Genomic DNA, 24,929 nt, shown 5'->3' with positions numbered 1-24,929 from the left:
CCGTTCCCAAGTATGCAGTATTCCTTCCGATTCCCGTATTTGACATGCTGGTCCTTCCGCCCTTCCCCTCCCACGGTGCCCATCACCCCCGCCGTGGGGTCTCCTCTGACCAGACATACACACGCCCACCTTCGGGTCTTCATTGTTCCTTATAAACGCTGTGGTGTTCTAACGCTCCCCAAGTCACCAACTCCTTTCTGGGCCTCATACAAATGTTCACCAAAAAAATTTCCCCTGGCCTCCGAGTTTGGGAAGAGATCGAAACCACGTGGTGGGGAGCCAGAGCTCCCCTCCCCCCCGGGTCCCCCAATGGCCGTGGGGTGGGGCGCAAGGTCCCCATATGCGGGCATGGTGCCCGGCACCAGTACAGACAGGTTGAATGGCTAAAGAACAGAGGTGAGCCAAGGCTTTCTGCAAAGGAGAAACCAGGCTCACAACCTCCCTAGGATGCTGCCCCCACCCAGAGCTGCCGGTGAGCTGCTCCCTTGCCCAGGTCCAAGTCAGCTGGGGTGGGTCCTGGGTGGTGAGCTGCGCCCTTTCTGCCGTGGCCACTGCCGTTTCCTACCAAGGAGCCACACGCCCCCACTTGGTGATGCCCAGGCAGGCAGCTGACTTCCTGAATCCCCAGGCAGCCAGAATCCCCCGGATTCTCCCTCTACTCTCTGGGTGTCAGGTGACCTGTCGGTCCAGGTTGGGGTGGGGATGGGGCTGCTGGTCCTTCCCTTCCCGTTGTTGGTGTACATTTGCCCCCGTGACACGTTCCTGAGGACCGTTTATTGCGTGGCTGGTCTGGTGCTCTGGGCTGTGCCGCCAGAAGGTGAAGACCAGTCTTGTCCTCTCCAGGAGTTTCGGTATCCATGACGGAGACGTGAGAGGGGCGAGGGCGACAGGGGTGCTCTGGTAGCACAGGTCAGAGCCAGACTCCTCTGCAGATCGTGTGCACGTCACCGAGGGACTGTGAGGATTTGCGGGGCTGCCTGGTACAGAGGAGACGCAGGGTGTTAGTGGTTTGTTGTGTACGGAAAAGCAGGCTGGACTGAAAGAAGTCGAACTCGTGTCCTTGTTGGTTTGTGTCCCTGTGTCCCTAGTTTAGCTGTCTGTAGGGGGAGCGAGGGCTGTTTGGAAGAGAAGCCGATCTGCAGCACGGGGTGGCAGGGGGATGCAGGAAAGTGCGGGACAGTCCCTTCCTGCTCTGGAAGCACTCCCCTTTCTTGGAGACTGCAGGCCCCTGCTTCCAGGGATGCCCCCCCCACCCAGGTTGGGGGAAGACAGCAGGTTACACCGCCCCCCACCCCCACCCAGAGTTCCAGCCAGCTCCAGGCTGGGCCCGTTTGTGAATGAAACCCTACTGGGCGCTCGTTTGCTCCTTCCCACAGCTTGCCGTGGAAACTCTGGAGTCTAGGCCTGTTTGGCTGAGGCTCAGGGAAACCCAGTCTGCTAACCTGAGACACTTGGCCCATAGAGTAGAGCTGCCTTTGCCAGCCGGGCTGCGCTGTTGGCCACGCCCTTCCCCTTCACTTGATTTCCAGGTGGACTCAGGTATCACCTCGTTTGTGAAGCCATCCACCCCTTACCCCCTGCCCAAGCCTTGCTCCACTTCCCTAGTTCTCATGACATTGACACTGTGTCCCTGGGTCCCTGTACGTGGCAGTCAGTCCAGCAGAAGCGGGCAGCTGTAAGCTTGCACATGGGAGAAAGGATTGCATTGCTTCCCCCTCTGAGGCCCGGAGTCCTCACTGAACCCCAGGATCCTCAGGCGGGATCTTGTTGGCTCCTCTTATGTCCTAGCCTCTCGGAGCACATGGCTCAGGGGACACGCTGCGTGGATGCCTTGGGGCCAGCAGGCCTCCCTTCTTTGACACGGCCACCTGACGAGACCTAGGAGACCCCCCACCCCCCAGCACCCACTGCAGGGAAGACTGAGCCTGTGGAGAGAAGTTCAGGCAGAATTTTTTTTTTTTCTCTTGTTGAAATAAACACAATCCTCCAACTGCAATAGGTCCGCCTGCCCGGGGGGGGGGGGTGACTCAGCCCCCTGGCTTGTGGGACAGACAGGTCTGTGGAGTGATATCACCAGGGCCCGAGGAACAAAACCACCTGGGCTGGCTCCCTGTCCGTTCAGAAACAGCTTGTGGAGGCGGGACTCTGAGCTGCGTCATCTTCCTCTTCATGTGTGCCCTGCAGAGCCCTGGGGAGAAGTGGCCTTGGGTCAGGCTGCCCCGTGTTAGCTGCATCCCGGTGAGAGGGAGGATCCTTCCCTGGTGCTCTCCTGCCTGGCCGCTGGAGGGGTGTAGGCGTGGGTACGACCCTCCAGTTTGCATAAACAGCATGATGGTGGGGCCCAGACTGAGTGGGGACTGGGGCATATGCATGGGGTGAGAGCGGGAAAGGACCAGCACCGCTCCACCGACTTCCCATCTGCCGGATCACCAAGCTGCAGGGCACCTCCCTGCTTTGCACGTGACCACATCCCAGCGCCTCCTAAGCTACAGAAATCCTGTGTTTGCTTTCAGCAAGCAGTGGCTTGTGAGATGGCAAACGCTTTTGAATGAGGTCTCTGTCCTTCACACATCACTTTGGAAACACTAAAGCAGAATTACCCACCTCTCTGCCCAGTCCCTGTGCTTCGGCTCTTTGAAGGACATTTTTGTCCCTGTTGAGTGCCTCTGTTAAGTGTGATAACAGGACAAGGAGGCTTAAGTCTGATTCATTTCAGGATTGATTTTCAGAATAGAAAATGTTTTATAGCTGCTTTTACTATGTAACCAGTGGCTAAATTATTAGCTGGAAAAAAAGACACTCACTGCCTTGAATTTAACCAGAACATATATGTGAAAGAGCTTTTGTTCATTCAAGTGTTCACTCTGACTCATCCAATAAAGATTTATTGACTGCCAGGCACGGGTTTGGGGATTGGAGATTCAGCAGGGAGAAGACTCACAGGGTCCCTTGTACCGTGGACATCTGTTTGGGGGTCAGAGGTAGAAGCTGAGAATAAGTGGTAAACAAGATGGTTTCAGATCATAAACATCCTGGGGGATGTAAACAGAGGATGCTCTCCTCCAAGGAGGGTGGCTGGGGAAGACCCTCCGGGAAGGAGCATTTCAGTTCAGAGCTCGGTCATGGGAGATGCGCCAGGGCCTGGAGGTGGGACCTGACTTGCCCTATGAGGAAGAAAAGGGAGGAATGTGTGGCTGGAACCAAGCGAGGTGTTTTGGACACGCTGCGTGCATGTTTGCATTCTAGAGGACCCAGGGGTTTTTCATTCCTGTTTCCCCATGAGGAAATCCTTGCCTGGAAAGGGGAAGTTTCTAAAGCAAAGGCTCCCCAGTGATTGGGGACGAGATGACTGGTGTCTGCAGGCTGGGGTGCTGTAGCATCACTGATGGGATGGGTGAGAAGACCTGTCTTTGTCCCCAGGCACAGGGGCTCCTGGCAGAGGGGTCTTTTGAATATCTGGTCTCCCAGAGGACAGCCGGGGCTGTATCCTCTACAGCCACTTAGCCCCTTGCCAAGGGCTGTGGGTTTCCAGAACAGTGAACGGGTATTGGTGAGCATTGGGCCGAGGAGCAGTGGCTCCATGAGATGCCCACACTCTTGCTCTGTCCTCATGACTGTTGCCTCCCCCACTGCCCTCCCTGTGTGGCTCTTCCCAAACTTCCCAGGGCCCCCCTTGCCCTCTGTGAAGGCCCACAGCCAGTGGGACAGGGACTGCGTTGCTGTGGGCAGCTACTGACTGCAGTTTCTAGGCTCGGTCATCCAGCTTTGCTGACCAGGTCTGCACCCCGAGGCCCTGCTTCTGGAGTCTATACCAGGCACCCAGCCTCTCGGGTACCACCGGCTGTGGCTCCAGCCTGGGCCTGGCTGCCTCATGGGTCTCCTCTTTCCCGCATCCACACCTGCTGGGATGCCTCCTGGTGTACGTCCCTGCTAGGCCCTCATCTGAGGATGGGTGCCATTGGTGGCTCTGTCCGGCCTGGTCCTTGGATGGTCTCCTCGGGCTTCGCTTGTCCTGGCTGCAGGACAGAAGCTGCCCTGGGAGGGAGCCAGGGTAAGCGAGATGAAGGTCAGAGCCCAGAGTTGGATGCCCTTGGTCGTGGGAATGGAGAGCCGCGGGCCGCCCTGATGCTGTTATTACCCGAGGTCGGAACCGATCCCTGATCCAGAATGTGCTTCCCGACTTGGAGTCGGGCCAGGTCCTCCCCGAGCGGTAGCAGCCCTGGGGGCGCTGGGTTCCTGTGGCGGGGCAGAGAAGGAGGTCTGTTGACGCACTGCTGCCTGGGCCCAGCCTCCCTCCTCCGGGACCCAGTGGCGGCTGAGAGGATAGTATCCAGAGCCGCGCAGCCTAGGCCCGGTCCTGCAGCTTCCCTGCCCTTCCCTCCACCGGCAGAGGAGGATCGAGTCGATATGCAAGGCCCTTAGAACAGTGCTTGGCAGGGAGCAAGCACTTGGTCAATATTTCATCATTATGACCTTGGGCAAGTGATTACCTTCCGTGAGCCTCTATTTCCTCATCTGCCTCCTCCTAAGGAGACTTCGGAGAGTCAATGAGCTAATACTAGTCAAGTGCTCAGCACGCTGCTTGACCCATGGCTGAACTTGATAAAAATCCTTTTACGATCAGGTTATGGAGCCTAGTTTGCCGTTGTTGGGGCGTGAAGCTTGCCGGTGCCGCCAAGTCTGATGGCATCGCTGGGGCCTGCTGGAGCCTTCCCATCCCTTGGCTCCTGGCCAGCCCCAGTGCTGTACCCACCTCTGCCCTTCAGAGGGTCGGGCTGCTCCCCACCCAGGCCCTGGGCGGAACAAAGTGCAGACTCTCAGAGGCCGGCAAGGTGGCTGCCCAGGGCCTGGGGTGTGGCTTTTCCCAGCACAGAAGGGGCAGCAGTGGCCTGAAAGCCCACGAAACCGCTGACTGTCTCACGCTTGCCGGTCTAGGAACCCGTCTCTGCAGACTGTCCAGCTCCCACCGAAGTCCCCCTGGGCACTTCTGGGGTCTCCCAGCTGCCCTGGCACTCAACATTATTGTTCTTGTCCCGCCGTCCTGCAGTGGGGAGAGCCGCCCCCTGGCCCCCCTTCCCGACTCCTGGAAGGTCCAGTGGGAGCTGCTTCCCCTCTCCCCTGGGAGTCCGATAAGCAGACAAGTCCCAGACTGGTTGCCACCTGTCCTTCCTCCCACCCAGGACCTTCTCTCAGCTCTGGGTTTTCCACCCACACACTGAGGCCCCTCCTCAATCCATTCCACTCAGAGCCGCTTCTCTCCATGGCGACTGACCTGCCAGCCGTGAGGGATTCAATGGGCTGTTGTCAGAGCTGCTGGGGTAGTTCTGGCCGGGGGGGGGGGCTGTCGCAGGGCCGAAAGAAGCCTTTTTTCAGTCCGGCAGGCTGGAAAGCACCCTCGTGATGGTGCTGGGCCCCCCTCTGACTGCCCCTTACCCTTCAGCCCCCCTCCCTGCCAAGCCACCTGTCGGCCTGCTCTGAGGGCACCATGCTTTGTGGACAGAATCCGTGTTGCTGACCATCGGAGCTGCCTCGAGGCTAAACTCTAGATGCCGAGCTGTGCACAGTCGCCCAGCATAGGTTCATTCCAGCACCAAGGAGCAGAACCCCGACGCTCTCCCCACCCCTGCAGCTCATTCAGGACAGGCTAGGGCATCCCCGGGGCCTGACATCCCCTCCTGGGACGAGGCTTGGCTGCTGTGCCTGGTAGGAAAAGCAAGTCCCTGTGAAGTGTGCACAGACTCCCTCTGTGTGAGCACTGTGCCTCCTTATGAGGCTTCCCGACCCGCACATCTGCTGTCCTGTACACAACGGGGCCGTGTTCCCACCCCGGGAGGAACCCTGTTCCTGCAGGCAGCCGGGGCGGGGGGGAGCCTGATGCGCAGACCCTGCCGTGGACCCAAGTCACTACCTCTCACTGGGGCCCTGGGGCACCCCCCCTCCATGTGCCAGGCACCATTTAGGGGCTGGGGGGACAGCAGCGACCAGAGCCGCAGAAGCACTTCCCTCACAGGGTTGACATTCCCGGGTAGGATGGATCAGAACAGGAAAACCTCAGGGTCAGAGGGTGCCTGTCGCCGAGTCCACGGAGAAGCGTTCATCGGGGAGACTGCACTAGGGTGGCGGCAGGAAGGGGACCGGGAAGCAGAGACCCAGAGGGGTGGTGGGGAAGGGTCTGGTGCCCAGCAATGAGTGGGTGCTCCGTCTACCTTTGGACCAGTGATGAAGTAGAGGCCGTGCTTAGTGACCTGCAGGGAAGGCTGGGGGTGGGGGGACGGCCTGCCCCAGGCGCCCCACCTTCAGCTCAACCCTGGCTGCTTGCACTGCTCCCTCCTCAGAGGAAAAGGCGCCTTCCCCACCACTCCTCTTCCTTGCTGGGCCCTAGCCCCCCATTCCTTTAGGGCATGTCTCTGTTCTGCTGTGCAGTGGCAGGGCTCCTCCAGGAGGCCGAGCAGTTAATACCGAAGCCCCTTGCTGGGGCCTGCTGCAGGACTCACTGCAGGACTCTGCCTGCCGGTCACATCTCTGCAGCTGCAGCTGCCTCCTGGGCCTGTTGTGCACGTGTAGCTTGGGCTCTGCTGTTGCCCAGAATCTTCCGGATCAGGCTGGGCCAGGTGGCAGTCGTCAGAAGAGCCAGCTCAGGTGTCAGGGCAGCTGGGGGATGGAGTTACACACCCCCAGAGACAGGACACACCTGGCGTGTGAGTGGGCAGCTCACTGGGGGCGGCATGGCCCCTGCTGCCTGCCCCCTCCCAGCTCTGTGCCTGAAGGGGAGGGAGGTGCCTGGGGCGCTGACGGCAGCAGAGTCTGCTAGATCAGGTTTGGCCCTTAGGAGCTGCATGGACAGCACACCTAACCTCTCTGTACCTCTGTTTTCTCATCCGGAAAGCAGGCTCGTGGCCACTTCCTAGGGCTGTGGCTGGAGGCGTGTTGCCTGTGCCTGGCACGGGGTAACCACGCAGGAAATGGCAGTTGGTGATCGTCACTGTCACCACCACTGTTGTGGACGGAGCTCTGCCCAGGCGGGGCATGGTTATTAGGTGGGGCGGGGAGAAGTAAGGTCTGGGCTCGGCTGCTCTCCCGGCGGCTGCTCAGTGATGCTTCTTGAACAAAGGCGGGCGCTGAGGCCTCAGGGAGGCTGTGCTGGCAGAGGGTCGGCAAACAGATGGCTGAGGGAGCCTTCTGGGTCTGGCTCGCTGAGGCTTTGGGAATAAGAGAGGCCAGAGCCTGTCTGGGTTTCTCTCTGGACCGTGGGGTGGGACTCCAGAAGAGTGGCCCCCGCGGGGCCCACTGTGGGGTATGCTGCAGCCCCCAGCACTCCTGTATCCACACAATGGGGCCACTGTGGGCTCTGGGGGTGGGGGGGTGGTTCTGAAGCTGCGTGTCTGCCCAGAGAGGACTGCCTTCACTCCCATGGGGTTGCCTTTTTATATCGACAGAGGAAGTCTCCCAGCCTTGCCAAGTAACCCCAAAGTCCGTTCATAGTAGAGCTGTTCGTGAGTGAAATCACCTCCTCGCCAGGCTGGGCAGTTACCATGAATAGATGCCGGAGGCGGAGGGCACGGTGGCCTCTACGCTAAGAGGAAAGCAAGCACCAGGGCTGCCCCTTGGAGCTCCCTCTGCCCTGTCCCCTTCCCATTCCTGCCCGAGTCAGACCACCATACAAGTGTGTCCTGTTGACCAGGTGCTGATCTGCAGGCTAGGAGTGCACGGTATCCCCAGCCCTTGCTCAGCCCATTACAGGCCCTAGCACGGCCTGGGGTGGGGGGCAAGCCGGCTTGGGCCCTGGTGAAGGACCCGTGGGAGACGGGAGTATCCCGTCTGGGTCGGGCTGGGTCGTGTCTGCATTGGCCAGGACCTGCCCATCCCTCCCACCAGCGGCACGGGCAGCTCCCCTCCATCCGCACACACTGATGTCGCAGCTCTGCGCCAGGCAGGTGCACAGAGACTTGTCAGCTTGCCCACAGGTGGAGAAATAAAACTCATCCTCACGTTAGCCCAGGGCCGGCTCTCGTTCCTGGGTGAGTAGGGCCAGAGATGGCAGTTAAGTGCCGGGGACCTTTGGTGAGGGAGCAGCCCCATCCAGGAAGCCGGGGACTGCAGAGCATTGAGCTGAGGGGGAAGAGACCAGATCCCGGCAGGCGGAGGTGGGTGAGAACCTCTGCCACAAATGAATTGGCTGCTTGCTCAGGGCCCGGGTGGCAGCAGTGAGTATGGTAGGTGGACCCCGCCCCGCTTCCCGCCACCCCCAGTCGGGCCACTGTCGCCCTCTGCTTCAGTGAGGGTGGGCATTGAGTCCTCACCCAGGAGGGAGGTGGCCTGCTTGGCAGACAAGGCCGCAGGACCTGGGTTTGTCCTGGTTCTCCATGGGGTGACACGTGTCTTCCTGGAGTGTCATGAGGGCTCAGGGAGGGACGGGATGGAGGCTACCCTGGGGCCGGGGTGGGGGGCTCACCTTCCAGGGTGAGCTAAACACATGCAGGTGTCCCACCAGAGGTGGCCTCCAGCCGCCAGCCAGCTTCTGTGCTTACTTCCCAGCCCCCTGAAGGCTCCCAGTGGCTTCTTGACATCAGCTATTGGCTCAGTTTGGGCTGCACATATCAAGTGAAAGAAGTCTTCAGGGGCGCCTGGGTGACTCATTTGGTTAAGCGTCTGCCTCCGGCTCAGGTCATGATCCCAGGGTCCTGGGATTGAGTCCCGTGTCGGGCTCCCTGCTCGGCGGGGAGCCTGCTTCTCCCTGTCCCTCTGCACCTCCCGCCCCCGCTCATGCTCTCTCTCAGAGAAATTGATTAAAAAAAAATCTTCATTGCCCTGGTTCGCTTAGGTTGAGAAAATAGCCGTTTCCTCTGTATCTTTACACCTGCCTTTGACTGGCGGGAAGACTCTGTGCCTTCTGGGGACGTCCGCCTGGTGGGTCTCTGAACGCTGCCTTCTCTTTTCCCTCCCAGGCCATCAGCATCAGCAAAGCCATCAACACCCAGGAGGCCCCCGTGAAGGAGAAGCATGCCCGGCGTACCCTTCCCTGCCTCCAGCTGGCCGTTGTCCCTGTGGGTGGGGGCGGGGAGGGGGGGAGAGTGTGAGGAGGACGGGGGTCTGCCCTGCATGGTCTCTGACCATGGACTTGGTGGGAAGTGAAGTGGGGGGCAGGGGCCGCTGCAGGGGGCCGGCCACCAGAGCTTTGTCAAGTCTGCCCTTGCGGAGACAGAGGCCTAAGGAGGCGGCCTTGCTCTGCTCCTTTCAGATTCTAGATCCCATCTGGGGAACACCATTTATCATCTCAGGCTGTTGGGCCTGGTTAAATTCCTGAGGCTTGACCTTGCTCATTTTCTTGACCTTGGCAGAAAACCATAGCTTTCGGCGAACTCCGGCAGACATGGAGGGAGAAGGTGCTGGGTAGCCGTGGGTGAAGGGCCAGCCTTCCCCCAGCATCCCTGAGCTGCACTCGCCGAGCCCCCCAGCCTTCCCCCTGCATCCCTGAGTTGCACTCGCCCGAGCCCCCCAGCCTTCCCCACCCTTGAGTCTCTGCCTCCTGCACTTGACCTTGACCCTGGTAGGCATCATTCTGGGCACTCACCATGAGAAGGGGGCCTTCACCTTCTGGTCCTACGCCATTGGTCTGCCACTTCCCAGTAGCTCCATCCTCAGCTGGAAGTTCTGCCACGTCCTGCACAAGGTGCTTCGAGACGGACACCCGAATGTGAGTAGCTGCTGTCCACTGGTACTGGGTGGGGCAGGTCTCCTGGGCCCTCTGTCCGCTGCTGCCTGAGCAGGCCGGCACCCCAGGGAGCAGAGCAGGGTGCCTTCGAAATGAGAGATGGTCCCCACTTCTGCCCGTCCCTCCCTGCCCTTGGCAGGCCAGCTAGCACAGGGGTGGGAGGCGAGGGAGCGCCTGTTTCGGGACCCCACCCGGGCAGGGCTGGCTCCATCCTTCTTGTCCACCGTGTGCTGCAGGTGCTGCACGACTGCCAACGCCATCGGAGCAACATCCGGGAGATAGGAGATCTGTGGGTAGGTGTGGGGAGCAAGCACGGCCCGAGCCCCTCGCCCGGGTGCCGTCCAGAAAGTCCCACCCTAGTCCTGCTCGGGGTTCCGTCCCTCCCCTGCCCCCGCACGAATGGACGCTCCCCACAGATGGGCTTTTCCCCCCTTTCCCTCGGAGCAGAAGTTACGGTGCTCTCTGGGCCAACAGTGGGGGCAGATGAGCACCATGAGGGAAATGTCGGCCTTGCTTTTAAGGCCTCGGGGGGGCGGGGGGAGCTTCACGTAAGTAGCGGGCCCTCCGGCTCCAGCCACTCACCAGCTCTGCAGTCCCCGGGAGTTGGGAACCGTGGCAACGCCCGAGTCTGGGTGTCTGACTGGCGGTTACAGCCCATGTGAGGGGTGCAGACTCCTTGCCCCCCCACCAAAGACTGGCTGCCTTAGAATCTCAGGATTGGAAACTGGGTTCAAAAGACTCCCCAGAAGATTCTTCTCCACAGTGACGTTTGAAAGTCCCAAGAGCTTGCATGCTAAGATCCACTGCAAGACCCTCAGGGAATTGGGGCGTTGGAGGGAGGCCCTCAGGTCGTGTTTGTCCTCTGGGAGTACTGCTGGGGCCCCGTGGGCTGGGCGGACTGGGGGGACTGACCAGAGGGAGGCCCGGGCGGGGCGCGAAGGGCTGTGTTCCCCCATGTCCTTGAGGTAAAGAAAGCGGTGCCCGTGCTGCCGTTTGCAGACACGGCCCAGCTGGTGTGACTGCAGGGGCCACGGTGTGGGGGATGCCCCCGGCAGAATGTGCCTCCCTGGCTGCCACCAGCATTTTAATGAAGTGTCCCAGCTCAGAGCTGGCCTGCTGCCCTGGACAGAGAGCCCTCTTCTCAACAAGAGTTTCTTTGGCAAGAAGGACTAGGAGTAAGATTTTTAAAAATTAAAGAGCTGGAGACCGAGAGGAGGGCTGGCGGAGGTCCTTCGGCAAGGCCGAGTGGGACTCGTGCGGGCACGTCCGTCCATCCGTGCGGCGGGGGAAGGAAGGACACTCAGCTGGCCTCCTGCACCTTCCTGCCTCTGCACGCTCGCTTGCCCCAGAGCGTGGCCAGGCCCTGTAGGGTTTGTGGGCACGTTCCGGGGACGGCAGGCCCTCACCCTGGGCTCCCTCCACAGGGACATTTGCATGACCGCTACGGGCAGCTGGTGAACGTTTACACCAAACTCTTACTGACCAAAATCTCCTTCCACCTCAAGGTAGCTTCCTCGGTAGTTGTGGGGCTGGAGGGAGGGGCCCTGGACTTTCATCTCTGAGATGTCCTGGGAAGCAGGGCGGTGGGGTCCCCCATGTCCTGATCTTGACCTGAGGGGAAACATGGGGTGCCCAGGGCACCTTGAGGGTCCGTGCACCTTGGGGCATTTCCCGCCGATGCTGGAGGTGGTCTCCACCCTGCCCTTGGCTCTGGGCAGTCTCCTGCCCTGGCTGGACGTCCTCTCTTCCCTTCCCGGTCTCCCCGGTCACCCACAGCCCCCCCTCAGCCAGTGCCCAGGGCAGATGGGGACTTCTCCAGCCTTGTCTCCTGTCCTCGGAAGCCAGAACCAGCTCTGGGCTGGGGCCAGCATGGGCCTCAGCTGAGTGGGGGTGTCCTCTTTGTAGCACCCCCAGTTTCCTGCAGGCCTGGAGGTGACAGACGAGGTGCTAGAGAAGACCGCTGGGACCGACGTCAACAACATGTGAGTCCCACGCATGTGGGTGCTCCTCAGTGGATGGCTGGGGCTGGGGGTCCCGTTCCTGAGGGAGCTGAGGCTGAATCAAAGGCCTGGGGTTTATTTGGAATCGGGCATCTTGGGCTGAAGGATGGCTGCCCTCTGCAGAGGTGTGTGGATGAGCTCCTCCCTCTTCCCACCTGGGGCGGGGTCTCATGGGGCGACTCCCCCCCGCTCCGCTCAGGCCCCCATTTTCCCCTTCGTAGCTTCCAGCTCACCGTGGAGATGTTTGACTACATGGACTGTGAGCTGAGGCTTTCTGAATCAGGTAAGCCAACCGAGGAGGAGGCCTGGCCCGCCCGAGTCCAGTGTGATCCCCCAGGGCCCACAGCCAGATGAGAAGTTAGCTCCACCAGCTAACTGCACCCTGGGGTGTCCACCCCCTCTCCCGCCAGGAGTGGGTAATGGGGCCCCCAGGAGTCCCCAGGACGTGGGGAGAGGTGGTCACTGCCCCTGCAGGTGTCAGGCCCCGGGGGTGTGTCCAGGGCCCAGTGTCGCCTCAGTTTCCTGAGCCGGGCACCCCCGGCCTCTGGCATCTGCAGAGCCCACCCGGGAGAGAGCTGGTTTGGGTCATCTTGCCTGTTTCCTGCTGTTAAAAGGCCTGTGAGTCATGTCGGACTTTCCGGCCCAGGGACCTAGCCACTGCTGGACAGGAAATCTCGGGGGGCTACAGAGGTGATTGTTCTGGGCGGCAGCTTCAGGACGGCCTGTTGGGTGACTCAAGGCTCTTTGTAGGAGAATGAGTAGCAAATGCCTTTTTAAGGGAAAATCGGGACTGAGAGCGGGGTCTGGACTCAGAGCTGCACCCAGGGGAGCCCAGGTCCCCTGGTGGGGAGCAGAGGTGGGCTGTGCCTCTCACGGCTGTCCCCACGAGGGAAGGTAGAGGAAACCCCCAGGCAGGTGCCCACCCCAGGGGACACTGACGTCTTGATGAAGCAGCAAGAAGGGGTGCCCTAATGTCCACAGGCCGGCATCTCCCTGGGGAGAGGGTGCCAGGGTGTTCCCCGCCATGCTGTTTTAACCAGGAACCGTCCCCAATGCCCCTCAGTGGAGAAAGGGATGGCTTTGCCTTGTATAAAACCCGAAATAGCATTTTATGTGTGTTTCAGTTTTTACGGGAACACGTACTTGATGTGACACGTTAAGGTTTAGAAAGGTGAAGGACTGTCCTTCGCTGGTTCTTCCTCCTCAGCCCCGCCCCATCCCCGCCGCCCTAGGCCAGGTGAGCATAGGACCCCAGGGCTTGGGGCCCGGCGTTCTGGAACAGTGTCCTGGCCTCTGTGTCGTGTGTGGTCTGCCCCCTGCCCTGACGAAGAGGCTAATCGCAGTGGGGGCAGCCTCATGTTTGTCCCTTTCCCTCCCGCTCGGCCGATGTGATGAAAGGCTTGACTGTCCGGGACAGGGGAGGTTGACCCCGGGTGCAAGTGAGGTTTTGGGGTCACTTGGGGTTTGCAGAACGGAGTCCTGAGCTGGCTGCCATGTGGCTGACCCCTCTCTCCACGGCCGTAAGATGAGGCACTTGGCTGCACAGCCTTGAGCGTCCTCCTTTCCCTGAGCTTTAGGGTGAGCTTGAGGCCCATGGGTACAGGACCGTCTGAGCCCCCCTGTCCCCCGATCCCTTGGGCTCGGGCGCGCTGTGTGGACGCTGTCGGGGAAATGCTGGCCATGCCGAGCTGTCTTCTATTTGCCCGACCCTGCTGTGGCCCTAGTTTGGGGGGGGTGCTCTGGGGCTCCGTCTGGGGCAGCCACAGCCCTGGGGCTCCTATCCTAGCAGTGGAGAGCGTGTTGGGGTCCAAGGACCCGGGGCAGAGGTGTCCTGCCCGGCTGGGACTGGCACCACAGGGACCCGGGCCGCGGGCCCCCCCCCCCCCCCCCCCCCCGCCCAGGGTGGTTCTCACAATGCCCTGAGGTGACGGCGCGGGGCCCGCACTCCGCCACCATTCCCACCACGTTTGTCCCCGAGGCTGCGTGGCTCCCCACGCACACGCTCCTCCCTCACCTCTGTTGGCAGTTTTCCGGCAGCTCAACACAGCCATTGCTGTGTCCCAGATGTCCTCGGGCCAGTGCCGCCTGGCGCCCCTCATCCAGGTCATCCAGGACTGCAGCCACCTCTACCACTACACCGTGAAGCTCATGTTCAAGCTGCACGCCTGTAAGTCCCCCGGGTCCCCCGCCCCCCGCCGGAGACCCCCACCCCCCAAGGTTCAGCCAGAACCACAGAGGGCTGTGCTCAGGCGGCTTATGTTGCTAGATGTTTACCACAGCAGAAGTGAAAATCGAGATGTTAGACATGGTTTTTTTTTTTTTTTTTTAAGATTTTATTTATTTGACAGAGAGAGCCAGAGAGGGAACACAAGCAGGGGGCGTGGGAGAGGGAGAAGCAGGCTTCCCGCTGAGCAGGGAGCCGGATGCGGGGCTCGATCCCAGGACCCTGGGAGCATGACCCGAGCTGAAGGTGGACGCCTAACAACTGAGCCACCCAGGCGCCCCAATACTTACTATTAAACGTAGCAATAACGCATTCATTACCCATGGACATAACAGCATAGTTGTGACGGAAAACTACTCTTTTCCAGCACAAAGATTTAGCGAGGAGAGGGGCGTAGGTTTCCGTGTTTGTGCTTCCCCAAAAGGCCCGGCCTCGGAGGGGCAGTGGGTGTCTGCGTTCGGCCGCCGGGGCGCCTCACATCCCCTTCGGGCTGGCGCAGCAGGTCCGACAGGGCCTGTGGCCCCCTCCTCCCCTTCATGTTCACAAGGGGATTGGCCCTGGTGGGGGCCCTCTGAGGAGGTCTTGGTCCCCACATCCCGCTCTGGGAACCCCTGGCCGAGGGGGTTGGGAGCTGTTGGAATGCTCTCCGCCCAGGCTCGAGTCCAGAAGCGACTTCACAGCGCACCTGCGGGCAAACCCAGGTCAGGTTTGCCATGGTCAAGTCACGCGCCCCTTCCCTCTCTCGCTCAAAGTTGAGAGCTGAACCCCACTGCGGCCTCCCCTCACTCTCCTCTATGACAGTTTCTAGAAGGGGGCAGAACAGGGTGGGCACGGGAGCAGGGATCAGAGAGGAAGTCCCGTCAAACGTCCTTCCCTCAGGTCTTCCAGCTGACACCCTGCAAGGCCACAGGGACCGGTTCCATGAGCAGTTTCACAGGTACGGCCCGGGCAGGGCGGAGGCTCTGGGACCTCATGAGCTGGGGCTGCCTGGCTGGGCCTGGCTCCCCTGTGACCTCCCGTCCTCTGCTCCCGCAGCCTCAGAAACTTCTTCCGCAGAGCCTCGGACATGCTCTACTTCAAGCGGCTCATCCAGATCCCCCGGCTGCCCGAGGTACCCATCGTCCCCCTGGGCTGCAGCCTTCTTCCCTCTCTGGGCGCTCGGAGGACCCGGGGTACCTGGTGGGGGGCCCCACTGGGCTCTGGGGATGACTGAGGGGGGCTTCCTCCAGGAGCAGCTCCCGCACATTGGTCACCCCCTCCCCCCCGGCCCCAGGGACCTCCCAACTTCTTGCGGGCCTCGGCACTGGCTGAACACATCAAGCCGGTGGTGGTGATCCCCGAGGAGGCCCCCGAGGACGAGGAGCCGGAGAATCTCATTGAGATCAGCACAGGGCCGCCAGCTGAGGAGCCAGCGGTGAGGGCCCCCTCTTCCCGTCGGGTGTCGGGCGACTGAGTGTCCCTCTGCCCCTGGCCTGGAGGCCCCGGAGGTGGGGGGTGGCAGTGGGTCACCGTGTTTGTGTGGCAGGTGGTGGCTGACCTCTTCGAGCAGACGTTTGGACCCCCCAATGGCTCCTTGAAGGATGATAGGTGAGGGCCCGGGCGCTGCCCACGGTGGGGGCTCAGCTGTGGTCAGCACGGAACTTGAAGGCCATCTGTCCCCAGGGACGTGCAGATCGAGACCCTGAAGAGAGAGGTGGAGACGCTCCGTGCGGAGCTGGAGAAGATCAGGCTGGAGGTGAGGGCGCGGCCCGGCTGGGGGGCACCCCCCTTCCTCGCAGGCGGGCACCGCCCCCACGACACCCCCTCCGCTGCGCAGGCCCAGCGCTACGTGTCGCAGCTGAAGGGCCAGGTGAATGCGCTGGAGGCCGAGCTGGAGGAGCAGCGGAAGCAGAAGCAGAAGGCGCTGGTGGACAACGAGCAGCTCCGCCATGAGCTGGCCCAGCTGCAGGCCGCCCAGCGGGAAGGCGAGCGCAGCCAGGGCTTGCGCGAGGAGGCTGAGAGTGCGTCAGCGGCGCCGGGGTGGGGGGCAGGGGGCGGGGGCCGCGGCGGGGACCGCGGCGGGGACCACCGTGTCTCCTGTCCTCTGCAGAGAAGGCCAGCGCCATCGAGGCGCGCTACCACAAGCTCAAGGAGAAGCACAGCGAGCTCATCGGCACGCACGCCGAGCTGCTCCGGAAGGTAGGTGGGGGGTGCGGGCGTGGCCGGCCACGGGCAGCGCTGCGTGCGGCCCCCAGCGGTGCTGGAGCGGGCGTCTGTCCCCTGCCCATGCAGAACGCGGACACGGCCAAGCAGCTGACGGTGACGCAGCAGAGCCAGGAGGAGGTGGCACGGGTGAAGGAGCAGCTGGTCTTCCAGATGGAGCAAGTGAAACGGGAGTCGGAAGTGAAGGTGCGTCCCGTGCGCGCCAGGGCCCCCCTGCCCCGCGCCCCCCCCCCCCCGCCCCCCGTGACACGCTGCCCTGTCCCAGCTGGAGGAGCAGAGTGACCTGCTGGAGAAGCTCAAGAAGGAGCTGGAGGCCAAGGCCGGAGAGCTGGCGCGCGCGCAGGAGGCGCTGACCCGCACCGAGCAGGTATGGCGGCTGTTGGCGGGGCTGCCTCGCGGGAGCCAGCGGGATGGGGGTTAGGGCTCTCCTTCCCGTGAACGGGGCCCTGCCCCGATGCCACTCGGTTGGCTCCGAGGAGCCCTTGGCAGTGGTGGGGTGCAGCTCTGGCCCACCACCGGGGGGACGCAGGACGTTCTCTGTCCACGGCGGGGAGTGAGGAGAACGGGGCCCTCAGGTGTTGTCTGTACATGTGGGTGGGGACAGGGGGCGGCTGAGGGCGCCCCCCCCCCCCCCCGCCCCGGGAGCCCCGCTCAGGTGCCGGGGGTTCGCAGAGCGGGTCGGAGCTGAGCTCGAGGCTGGACACGCTGAGTGCAGAGAAGGCCGCGCTGAGCAGTGAGGTGCAGCGGCGGGAGGCGGAGCTGCTGGCGGCCCAGGGCCTGGTGCGGGAGAAGGAGGCGGCGCTGAGCTCCGAGCGGCAGCGCAGCTCCCAGGAGAGCGCTGAGCTGCGGGGGCAGCTAGCGGGCAAGGTAACGGCTGGGCTGAGACCCCTCACGTGGCACTAGCCCAGCCCCTCCCCCCCACGGGTGAGGGTGCGGGCCATGTGTCCACACGGTTGTGGGTCCGCGCCATACTCCCAGAACATTTTGACCGCTCCGAAAGGAAACTTTACCCCCTAAGGCGTTAGTCCCCGCCCGCAACGGTCCCGGCCCCCGGGCTGCTTGCTGCCCCCTGCTCTGTCTCTGGAATGACCCGTTCCAGACACGCACACGGACGGGCCGCACCATAGGAGCGGTTTCTTGCGCTGAGCGGTGTTTGCCAGGTTCGTCCGCGAGTCATGGCACAGTAATATCCCACCACGGGGACAGACCACAGCCTGTCCGTTGGGCCGTCCATGCGTATTTGGCTTGTTTCCACTTTCTGGCTATCGGTGATGCTGCGGGGAACGTGTGCGGTTTTCCATTTCCCTGCGTCCCTGACAGGGCGTGCGACTCTGCAGTTTATTTCTGCCACCGCAGCGGGTGGGAGGCAGCGGCTCCCCGTGGTTTTGTCTGGCGTTTCCCTAAGGGTTAACGATACTGAGTATCTTGTGTGCTTGTTGCCTTTTGTGTATCTTGGGAGAAAGGTTTGTTCAGATCCTTTGCCGACTCTTTAACTGGGGTGTCTGTTGCTGAGCCGTCTGCCCCGCTCCCCGGAGGAGCGGCCCCAGCCCTGGGGCGGAGCGGTGGCCCTCCTCAGGCCTCAGTCGGCAGTGTGGGTCCCAGCGGGCGCCCCCCTGGGGCAGGGTCTCTAAGCTGCCTCTGCCCTCCCGCACCAGGAGTCTCAGGAACAGGAGCTACGGCGGAGGCTTCTGGACCAGCAGTTCGAGGTGCTGCGGAGCACTGCCGCCGAGGCCGAGCGCATCTTGCAGGACGCTGTGGCCAAGCTCGATGACCCCCTGCACCTGCGCTGCACCAGCTCCCCAGGTGGGGGCCGCGGCGCGGGCACTCAGGCTGTTTGGGCCTTTCCTTTCCTCCCTGGCCTGGTAGGGTGTCCAGCCCACCCCACCCTGAGAGACCCTGCGGCAGGGCCATGGGGTTCCAGGCAGGCTCCGCCCCTCACCGCTTCTCCCCTGCTTGCAGACTACCTGGTGAGCAGGGCCCAGGCTGCCCTGGACGCCATGAGCGCCCTGGAGAAGGGCCATGCCCAGTACCTGGTGTCCAGGTCAGGTAAGCACGGCAACAGGCTGGCCATGGCTGCCCCCTGCCACTGGGGAGGCCACACCCCCCCCCCCCAACCACACCCGCCAGGAGCCCAGTCCTGCCCGCTCTGTGGGCCTGGGGTCACTCAGACGTGGCTGCTGTCCAGCAGCTTGACCTTGGCTGTTGCGAGCCTGCCTCTTGTCATCCATAAACGGGGGCCCTGGTGCCCCTTGGGCTTCGGGGCTGAAGACCCGAGCAGCCCGCTGTAGGCCCCGGTCCTTGCTCCGCAGCAGTGGTGTTAGAGTTTTTTGCTCCTTCCTACAGACGCCTCTGCGCTGGTGGCAGCCCTGACCCAGTTCTCCTACCTGGCTGCAGACACCATTGTCAATGGCGGTGCCACCTCCCACCTGGCCCCTACCGACCCCGCGGACCGTAAGTGGGCCCCAGGTTTGACTCACCCACAGTGCCCACAGCGGACCCCCCGGAAGGTTGGGGCCTGCACACGGGTCCTGGCGCCAGACTCACGCCGGGGCCACTTCCAGGGCTCCCCAGTGCCGGCCCCCTGACAGACCTCTCTTCCCCAGGCCTGGTCGACACCTGCAGGGAGTGTGGGGCCCGCGCTCTGGAGCTCATGGGGCAGCTGCAGGAACAGCAGACTCTGCACCAGGCCCGGCCCGGCCTGGTGCGGACCCCCCTGCAGGGCATCCTGCAGCTGGGCCAGGTGAGGGACGCAGCCATGGCACGGAGCGTGGGCTGGGGTCTGGAGGGGTGATGACACCGGGCTGAGGCTCGGATCCTCAATTTCCCTGCACCTCCCTTTGGTTTGGGCTGAATGGGGGCTCGTGTGCAGAGCCGGCAGCTGGAGGACACGGGGCAGGGACGGCACCCCCGCCCCCCAGCGTGCTGCTGCCCCAGCCTCTCCCAGACTCCTAGGGGGAGTCCGCCCATCTCCCCCGTGCCCTCTGCCCCAGGAGCTGAAGCCCAAGAGCCTGGATGTGCGTCAGGAGGAGCTTGGGGCCATGGTGGACAAGGAGATGGCAGCCACGTCTGCAGCCATCGAAGATGCTGTGCGGAGGATCGAGGTGACGCCTGGGCTGCAGGGGCTCCTCCCGGTCCTGCAGGAGCCCTGGGGGCTGAGCTGGGCTGAATGCAGGCTCCGCCCGCCTCCGCACCCCTCGCTCCTGCGCGAGGGGCAGGCGGCCTCTGCAGCTCACAGCTGGGAGGGGGGAGAGGTGGCCCTGGCTTTTCTGCCTTGGCCGCACCCTGCCCCCCACCCTGCCCCCCCTGCCCTGTTTCCCTCCAGCCTCTTCCCCTCCCTCCTCCCTGGCTCAGTGGCTCTTTTGGGAGGGGTTGGGGCTGGTCCAGCACTGCCTGCCCCTTCCTCCCGCACTGCCCTCCCCCCAGCCTGCTCACAGCTCTGTCACTGGTGTAGGACATGATGAACCAGGCCCGCCAGGCCAGCTCTGGGGTGAAGCTAGAGGTGAATGAAAGGTGAGCCCCGCTCATGGCCCCCCCCCGCCCCCCAGATTCCAGGGTGTGCTGTCCTGCCTGCTTAGCTCTCCAGCAGGGCCTGGGAACAAGTCAGCACCCCCTCCCACCCACTGAGCACCCTCGTTGGGCCTGGTAGTAGTCGTTCGCCAGAGGGCAGACTCCCTGGGGCGACACTGAAGATTGTCCTCTCTTCCCCCCATCATCTGCTCCCCTCAGGATCCTCAATTCCTGCACAGATCTGATGAAGGTGAGTGGCTGGGACCCCAGGCTGGACCGTGCACCTGGGAAGGCCAGCCCAAGAGTGACCTGTGTTCTGGTCTTGGCAGGCTATCCGGCTCCTGGTGACAACATCCACCAGCCTACAGAAGGAAATTGTGGAGAGCGGCAGGGTGAGTGGGGCCACCCACTGGTCTGACCGGGCGTCCCAGGCTGGGCCACACCACCGGGCCAGCGAGGGTCAGATTCCTGAGAGGGGTGTGACCTCTGAGCCGTCTTCGTCCCAGACCACAACCCCCTTGGCTTCCCGGACCTCAGAGCCTCTTTGGGCAGGAGCTACCTGACCTGTGCAATGATGAAAACCACCCCCCCCCCCGAATGCATACAACGTGCCCAGGATTCACACCTGCATCCCCCCACCCCGGCCCCCGGATGTCCCCTCGTGGCGGAGGTGAAGGCAGAGGGACCCCATGGGGATCCCTTGCCACATGTGACATCACTGACTGGTCCCTCCTGCCCTACCTTCCTGTTGCCACTAGGGGGCAGCCACGCAGCAGGAGTTTTATGCCAAGAACTCTAGGTGGACCGAAGGCCTCATCTCCGCCTCCAAGGCCGTGGGCTGGGGAGCCACGCAGCTGGTGTATGTCGCCCCAGGTGGGGGGCAGCAGGGCGTGTGGTGCTCAGGGTCTGGGGAGGGAGCGTGGCGGTGGTCCAGGGTCCATGGGGTTGGAGACCCAGGCCCTGCCCGGCTCTGTCCGCAGGGAGGCGGCGGACAGGGTGGTGCTCCACACGGGCAAGTACGAAGAGCTCATCGTCTGCTCCCACGAGATCGCAGCCAGCACAGCCCAGCTCGTGGCTGCCTCCAAGGTGAGGCTCGGTGCGTGGCAGCCTCTCGCCGCAGCCTCAACTCAAATCTGGCTGATAGGTTCCCCGTGCGGGGGGCCTGAGCCTGACCCGCCCCCGCACTCCCCCAGGTGAAGGCGGACAAGCACAGCCCGCACCTGAGCCGCCTCCAGGAGTGCTCCCGCAGCGTCAACGAGATGGCCGCCAACGTGGTGGCCTCCACCAAGTCAGGCCAGGAGCAAATCGAAGAACGAGGTGAGTGTGGGCCCTGCTAGCCGCTGGGGTGGGGGCAGGTGTGCAGACGCTCACCCCCCGCCCCCACCCTGCTCTGGCCACAGACACCATGGACTTCTCGGGCCTGTCCCTCATCAAGCTGAAGAAAGAGGAGATGGAGACCCAGGTGAGCACCGGCTCCTCCTCGAGGGCTGAGCTCTGGGCGGGTGGGCGGCCCGGGTCACGAGGCCATCCTGACCTGAGCGGGCGTGTGGGGCCACAGGTCCGCGTGCTGGAGCTGGAGAAGACGCTGGAGGCCGAGCGCGTGCGGCTGGGGATGCTGCGGAAGCAGCACTACATGCTGGCGGGGGCGGTGGGGGCGCCCCGTGATGAGGATCTCGGCCGACCCAGCGCTGCCGCCCGCAGCGGGGCCTGCAAGAAGCCGCCTCTGGCCCAGAAGCCCAGTGTGGCCCCCCGGCAGGACCACCAGGTGCCAGGCATCAGTGCTGGGGCTGGAGGGGCCCTGGGGGTGCTGTCCCTGTCTCTGCACCCCAGTCTGCAGGGCACAGGGCCTCGGGAAAGTCGGGAACCTCTGACTGGCAGCAACAGGGGGAGGAGGGTGGGCAAGGCGGGGGGGGGTAGGGAGGCTGGGAGGCTGGCTCAAGGGCAGGATGCAGGGGGCCCAGGAGGGTGTCTGGGGGCCTGGCCATGTCCACTGAGCCCCTCATCTTTGCCTCCTGCAGCTTGACAAAAAGGATGGCGTCTACCCAGCTCAACTCGTCAACTACTAGGCTCCTGAAGGGTCTGCTGGGGAGGCTAGTGGGCAGGCCTGGGCCTGGGGTGGCTGTCCCGACTGGGCTCAGGAGCCTCCAAGGGGTGCAGCCCCCTGCCCCACAGCCAGGTTCGGTGTCCCCAAGGCCCCCAGGCCTGGCTGAACCCAAAGGATCAGGGATTGGGGCGGTTCTCCTGGACATGAGTCTGTCTGCACCAGGTACTGGTGAGAGCAGCCAGAACCTAGCAGGCCTGAGCCACGGGTGTTCAGGAAATATATGGAACATTTGTAATCTGAGCTAGAGCTCTCCTTCATGAGTTTGGATTCACCCTGGGAAGCAGGGCCCCTGGAGAGGGTGTTTGGGCAGGACCTCCCTGCCTTCTGAACTCAAGGTCTGAGGTTAATACTGAAAAACCAGTCCTTGCTGGCTGCCAGGGTCGGAGGCAAGATGTCACCTAGTTGTAGCCGCCTTGGGGCCCGGATTCCGTGGAGACGGGCCCGGGTACGTGCCCAGACTCCTTGGGCCTCCCTCGGAGGCCTCCGTGTAGGGGAGCACAGAGGACGTGCCCTTAGTCTGGGGGCAGCGGCCAGAGCCCCCAGCTGGTGGGCACGGGTGCTGGCCTGCTGGCATTGCCGGAGTCTGCTCCCATCTGGGGCAAGCCTCCTGGTTCCTGGTTTTCATGCCCCTGCTCACTGCTCCTGCCCTGGAGGCCCCGATCTGCGGGTCTCCCATCGCCCACGCCCTCTCCACCGCGCCCTCCCCTCACTCGGCCCAGCCTGCCCTCCCACAGCCACCGAAAGCCCGGGAACCAGGACGCCCACCCGCTGTCCGCCAGGCCGAGGGCGCCTTGTGCCGCCCCCCCCCCCCCCCCCCCGGGGCGGGGGCCGCCCGGCAGCCCCACTGCCCCCTTGGCCTGCCCTGCCCCCTGGGGAGGAGTTGCAAGAACCTGTGTTCCTGGAGCCCCCAGCCCGACGCCTGAGGAAAGGGCCAGCAGCCAGGGCCCCCGCAAACTCCTCCACCCCCGACGGTCCGGCCCCAGCCCTGGTTCCGAGAGGAGCAAAAGGACCAGCTCTTCTGCTTTGCCCCTCGCGCTACCTTGTTGGAAGAGTCAGGTCAGCAATAAAGTGCACTTGGACTGTTGCCAGAGGGGCCGCGCCTGGGCTGTTCATTTCTCCGGGGCCGGGACGCGCGACACGGGGTCGGGGACCGCTTAGCTTCTGCAGGGCACGGAGCGCTTGGAACCACAGAACTGGCTCGAGCTGCTTCTGCCGCGCAGTGCCCTGGCCTGTGTCCGGGGAGCTTTGGGGCTTGAGGCCTGGGGACAGACGCCGGTGTGGTGAGGCCCCCCGCCTGGCCCCCCGCGCTCTGGGGGGCCCCCAAGCCCCCCCCCCGGGGTTCCTGCCCCCACTCCCCCAGCCTGCTCGGAAACCTCACTGCTTCGGGAAGGGGAGGAGTGACCACGGAGTCCTTGCAGTTAAGAATGGCCCCTGGTGGGGCTCGCTGGTGGGACTTGTCGGCGCGGCCACACCCAGCCTTCCCTCCGAGAACCTGACCGGCCTCGGGCTGTGCGGGCCCCCGCCTTCCCCGGGGGTGCGGACGGCTCCGGGCCGGGCGGGCTTGCCTTGGTGCGCGTGCCCCCTTCCCCCGCAGGTCACCAGCATTTGTGGAAACCGACACGGTGCGGGTCCGAGAAGGACATGCGGCCTCGGACGAGAGTCCCACTCCCTGAGCCCGGCCTTCCCGAAGGGTGACATGGGGCCTGCCTCGCTGGCTCCGGGCTGGTTGGGAAACGTGGGTGGGGCTGTCAAATGGAACCGGTGTCTGGTTCTCATTTGTAAGGGAAAACGGCTTCAGAAAAGACATGAAAGCAGATGCTCAGTCCACCAAATACAAACCAGTGAAAACTGCCCTGCGTGGACCACACCCGGTCCAGAGCAACGCTAGCCGGACTGACGTGAAGTCCTCCAGGAGCCAACCTTTAACCGGAAGCCCCGGGGTCTGCGCACCCACCCCCCACCCCCACCCCCACCGCGCCTCCCTGACCCCCTCCCAAGCACAGGGGCCTGGAGGAGGGAGGCGAGGATCGGACGAGGCTGGGCTGCTGAGAAGCCACCACGAGCACAGCCCTGTCTAGCGAGCGCCCCCACGGGAGGCTACAGATTTGGCTGGAAGCTTCCTAAGCAGCCCCTGGGGAAAGAGCAACTGTCAGACAAAAATTCTCACCAAAGCAAACGGATTTCTCGGGAGAAGCCTGCCTCTTCCTCCCAGGCCCACCCCAGCCGTGTCCCTGGCACACCCTCCCTGTGCAGGGACAGGCACGGGCCGGCAGCCCCCCGGAGGGGGCCGCACCAGGGAGGCTGACTCGGGACTGGTCTCGGCGCTCCTGTTCCGGCCAACGCAGTGCGGAAAGTCCCTTCTGGGGTGCAGCCCTGGAGGGTCCCTCTCCCAGCACCCAACTCCACCTGGGACCGGTAGGCAGGGAGGGGGGTTGCCTCGGCTCCAGAACAAAAGGTCACCCATTCAGTTCTATCATTACCTGAAACAGACAAGGGCCCGAGCTCCCCTCAGCAGTGCAAGTCCATGCTGGTGACCCGGAGGACAGAGCCAGAGAGAGTGAACCCAGAAGCCGGGGGGGGGGGGGGGGGTCGGGGGGCAGCTGCAACCCCGGGGACACGCTCTCCCACCTTTACCCCTGGCCAGGAGAATCTGGGAAGCAGCACAAAAGGCTCTATTAGTGCCAGGGACCCCGGTCAAGGCAGACACCTCAGCCATCTTGGGTGGCTTCTCAACTGCAACAGACACAAGTCAGCTTCCCTCTTGGAACTCTGATCACTGAGCATCTAGAACCAAACATGCCATGCACATCCCCAAGTAAAGAAATGACAGGACCATCGTTAATTCTGTTTATTAAAAAGGGTCCTCCAGCTTTACAGCCCCGGCTCAGGCATGGCCCTGGAGAGAGACGAGGCCAGCCTGGCAGCCCCTTCCCCACATCCACACTGAGCTCACACATTTGGCTACGCCCTGCACAGGTTGCGGGCATCCCCCGACCTCGGGGTGGGTGGTGGAGGGATTGGGGGGGGGGAGCACCAATCTCAAGCTTCCCAGAACTCTGAGTGGCAGGGCAGTAAATCGTCCCCCCCAGCATTACAAACAGTGATGGTACAGGGGTGTTCACGCCCAGGGCAGCTGAAGACAAAGCATGGTGGTCTCGGCCCTGGCCTGCTGGGACCGAC

The 24,929-nt window shown here is 63.2% G+C and overlaps 1 protein-coding gene across 3 annotated transcripts in view; it reads left to right on the top strand.

Annotated features, from left to right (window-relative positions):
* HIP1R (huntingtin interacting protein 1 related) overlaps positions 1-24,929 on the top strand; it is a 29,951-nt gene that overhangs the window by 4,864 nt on the left and 158 nt on the right. Inside the window, exons 2-33 of one of the 3 annotated variants that reach the window (XM_027576545.2) lie at positions 8,946-9,009; positions 9,552-9,694; positions 9,949-10,005; positions 11,137-11,217; positions 11,618-11,694; positions 11,934-11,995; positions 13,739-13,879; positions 14,816-14,873; positions 14,972-15,047; positions 15,210-15,350; positions 15,462-15,523; positions 15,599-15,671; positions 15,753-15,936; positions 16,026-16,114; positions 16,208-16,324; positions 16,404-16,505; positions 16,811-17,005; positions 17,794-17,941; positions 18,098-18,184; positions 18,482-18,589; positions 18,742-18,878; positions 19,129-19,239; positions 19,590-19,648; positions 19,865-19,895; positions 19,975-20,037; positions 20,404-20,504; positions 20,626-20,731; positions 20,839-20,962; positions 21,046-21,107; positions 21,204-21,410; positions 21,664-23,440; positions 23,533-24,164. In XM_027576545.2, coding sequence (XP_027432346.2) covers positions 8,946-9,009; positions 9,552-9,694; positions 9,949-10,005; positions 11,137-11,217; positions 11,618-11,694; positions 11,934-11,995; positions 13,739-13,879; positions 14,816-14,873; positions 14,972-15,047; positions 15,210-15,350; positions 15,462-15,523; positions 15,599-15,671; positions 15,753-15,936; positions 16,026-16,114; positions 16,208-16,324; positions 16,404-16,505; positions 16,811-17,005; positions 17,794-17,941; positions 18,098-18,184; positions 18,482-18,589; positions 18,742-18,878; positions 19,129-19,239; positions 19,590-19,648; positions 19,865-19,895; positions 19,975-20,037; positions 20,404-20,504; positions 20,626-20,731; positions 20,839-20,962; positions 21,046-21,107; positions 21,204-21,410; positions 21,664-21,711 — 3,114 coding nt within the window. In that variant the 3' untranslated portion in view covers positions 21,712-23,440; positions 23,533-24,164. Of the gene's footprint in view, positions 1-8,945; positions 9,010-9,551; positions 9,695-9,948; positions 10,006-11,136; positions 11,218-11,617; positions 11,695-11,933; positions 11,996-13,738; positions 13,880-14,815; positions 14,874-14,971; positions 15,048-15,209; positions 15,351-15,461; positions 15,524-15,598; positions 15,672-15,752; positions 15,937-16,025; positions 16,115-16,207; positions 16,325-16,403; positions 16,506-16,810; positions 17,006-17,793; positions 17,942-18,097; positions 18,185-18,481; positions 18,590-18,741; positions 18,879-19,128; positions 19,240-19,589; positions 19,649-19,864; positions 19,896-19,974; positions 20,038-20,403; positions 20,519-20,625; positions 20,732-20,838; positions 20,963-21,045; positions 21,108-21,203; positions 21,411-21,663; positions 24,165-24,929 lie in introns of those variants that run through there. The other 2 variants (XM_027576544.2, XM_027576546.2) reach the window with 2 other exon arrangements.

Source organism: Zalophus californianus, chromosome 14, assembly GCF_009762305.2.
Source record: "Zalophus californianus isolate mZalCal1 chromosome 14, mZalCal1.pri.v2, whole genome shotgun sequence".
Taxonomy (NCBI): domain Eukaryota; kingdom Metazoa; phylum Chordata; class Mammalia; order Carnivora; family Otariidae; genus Zalophus; species Zalophus californianus.
This window is presented reverse-complemented; position numbering and strand designations above follow the sequence as displayed.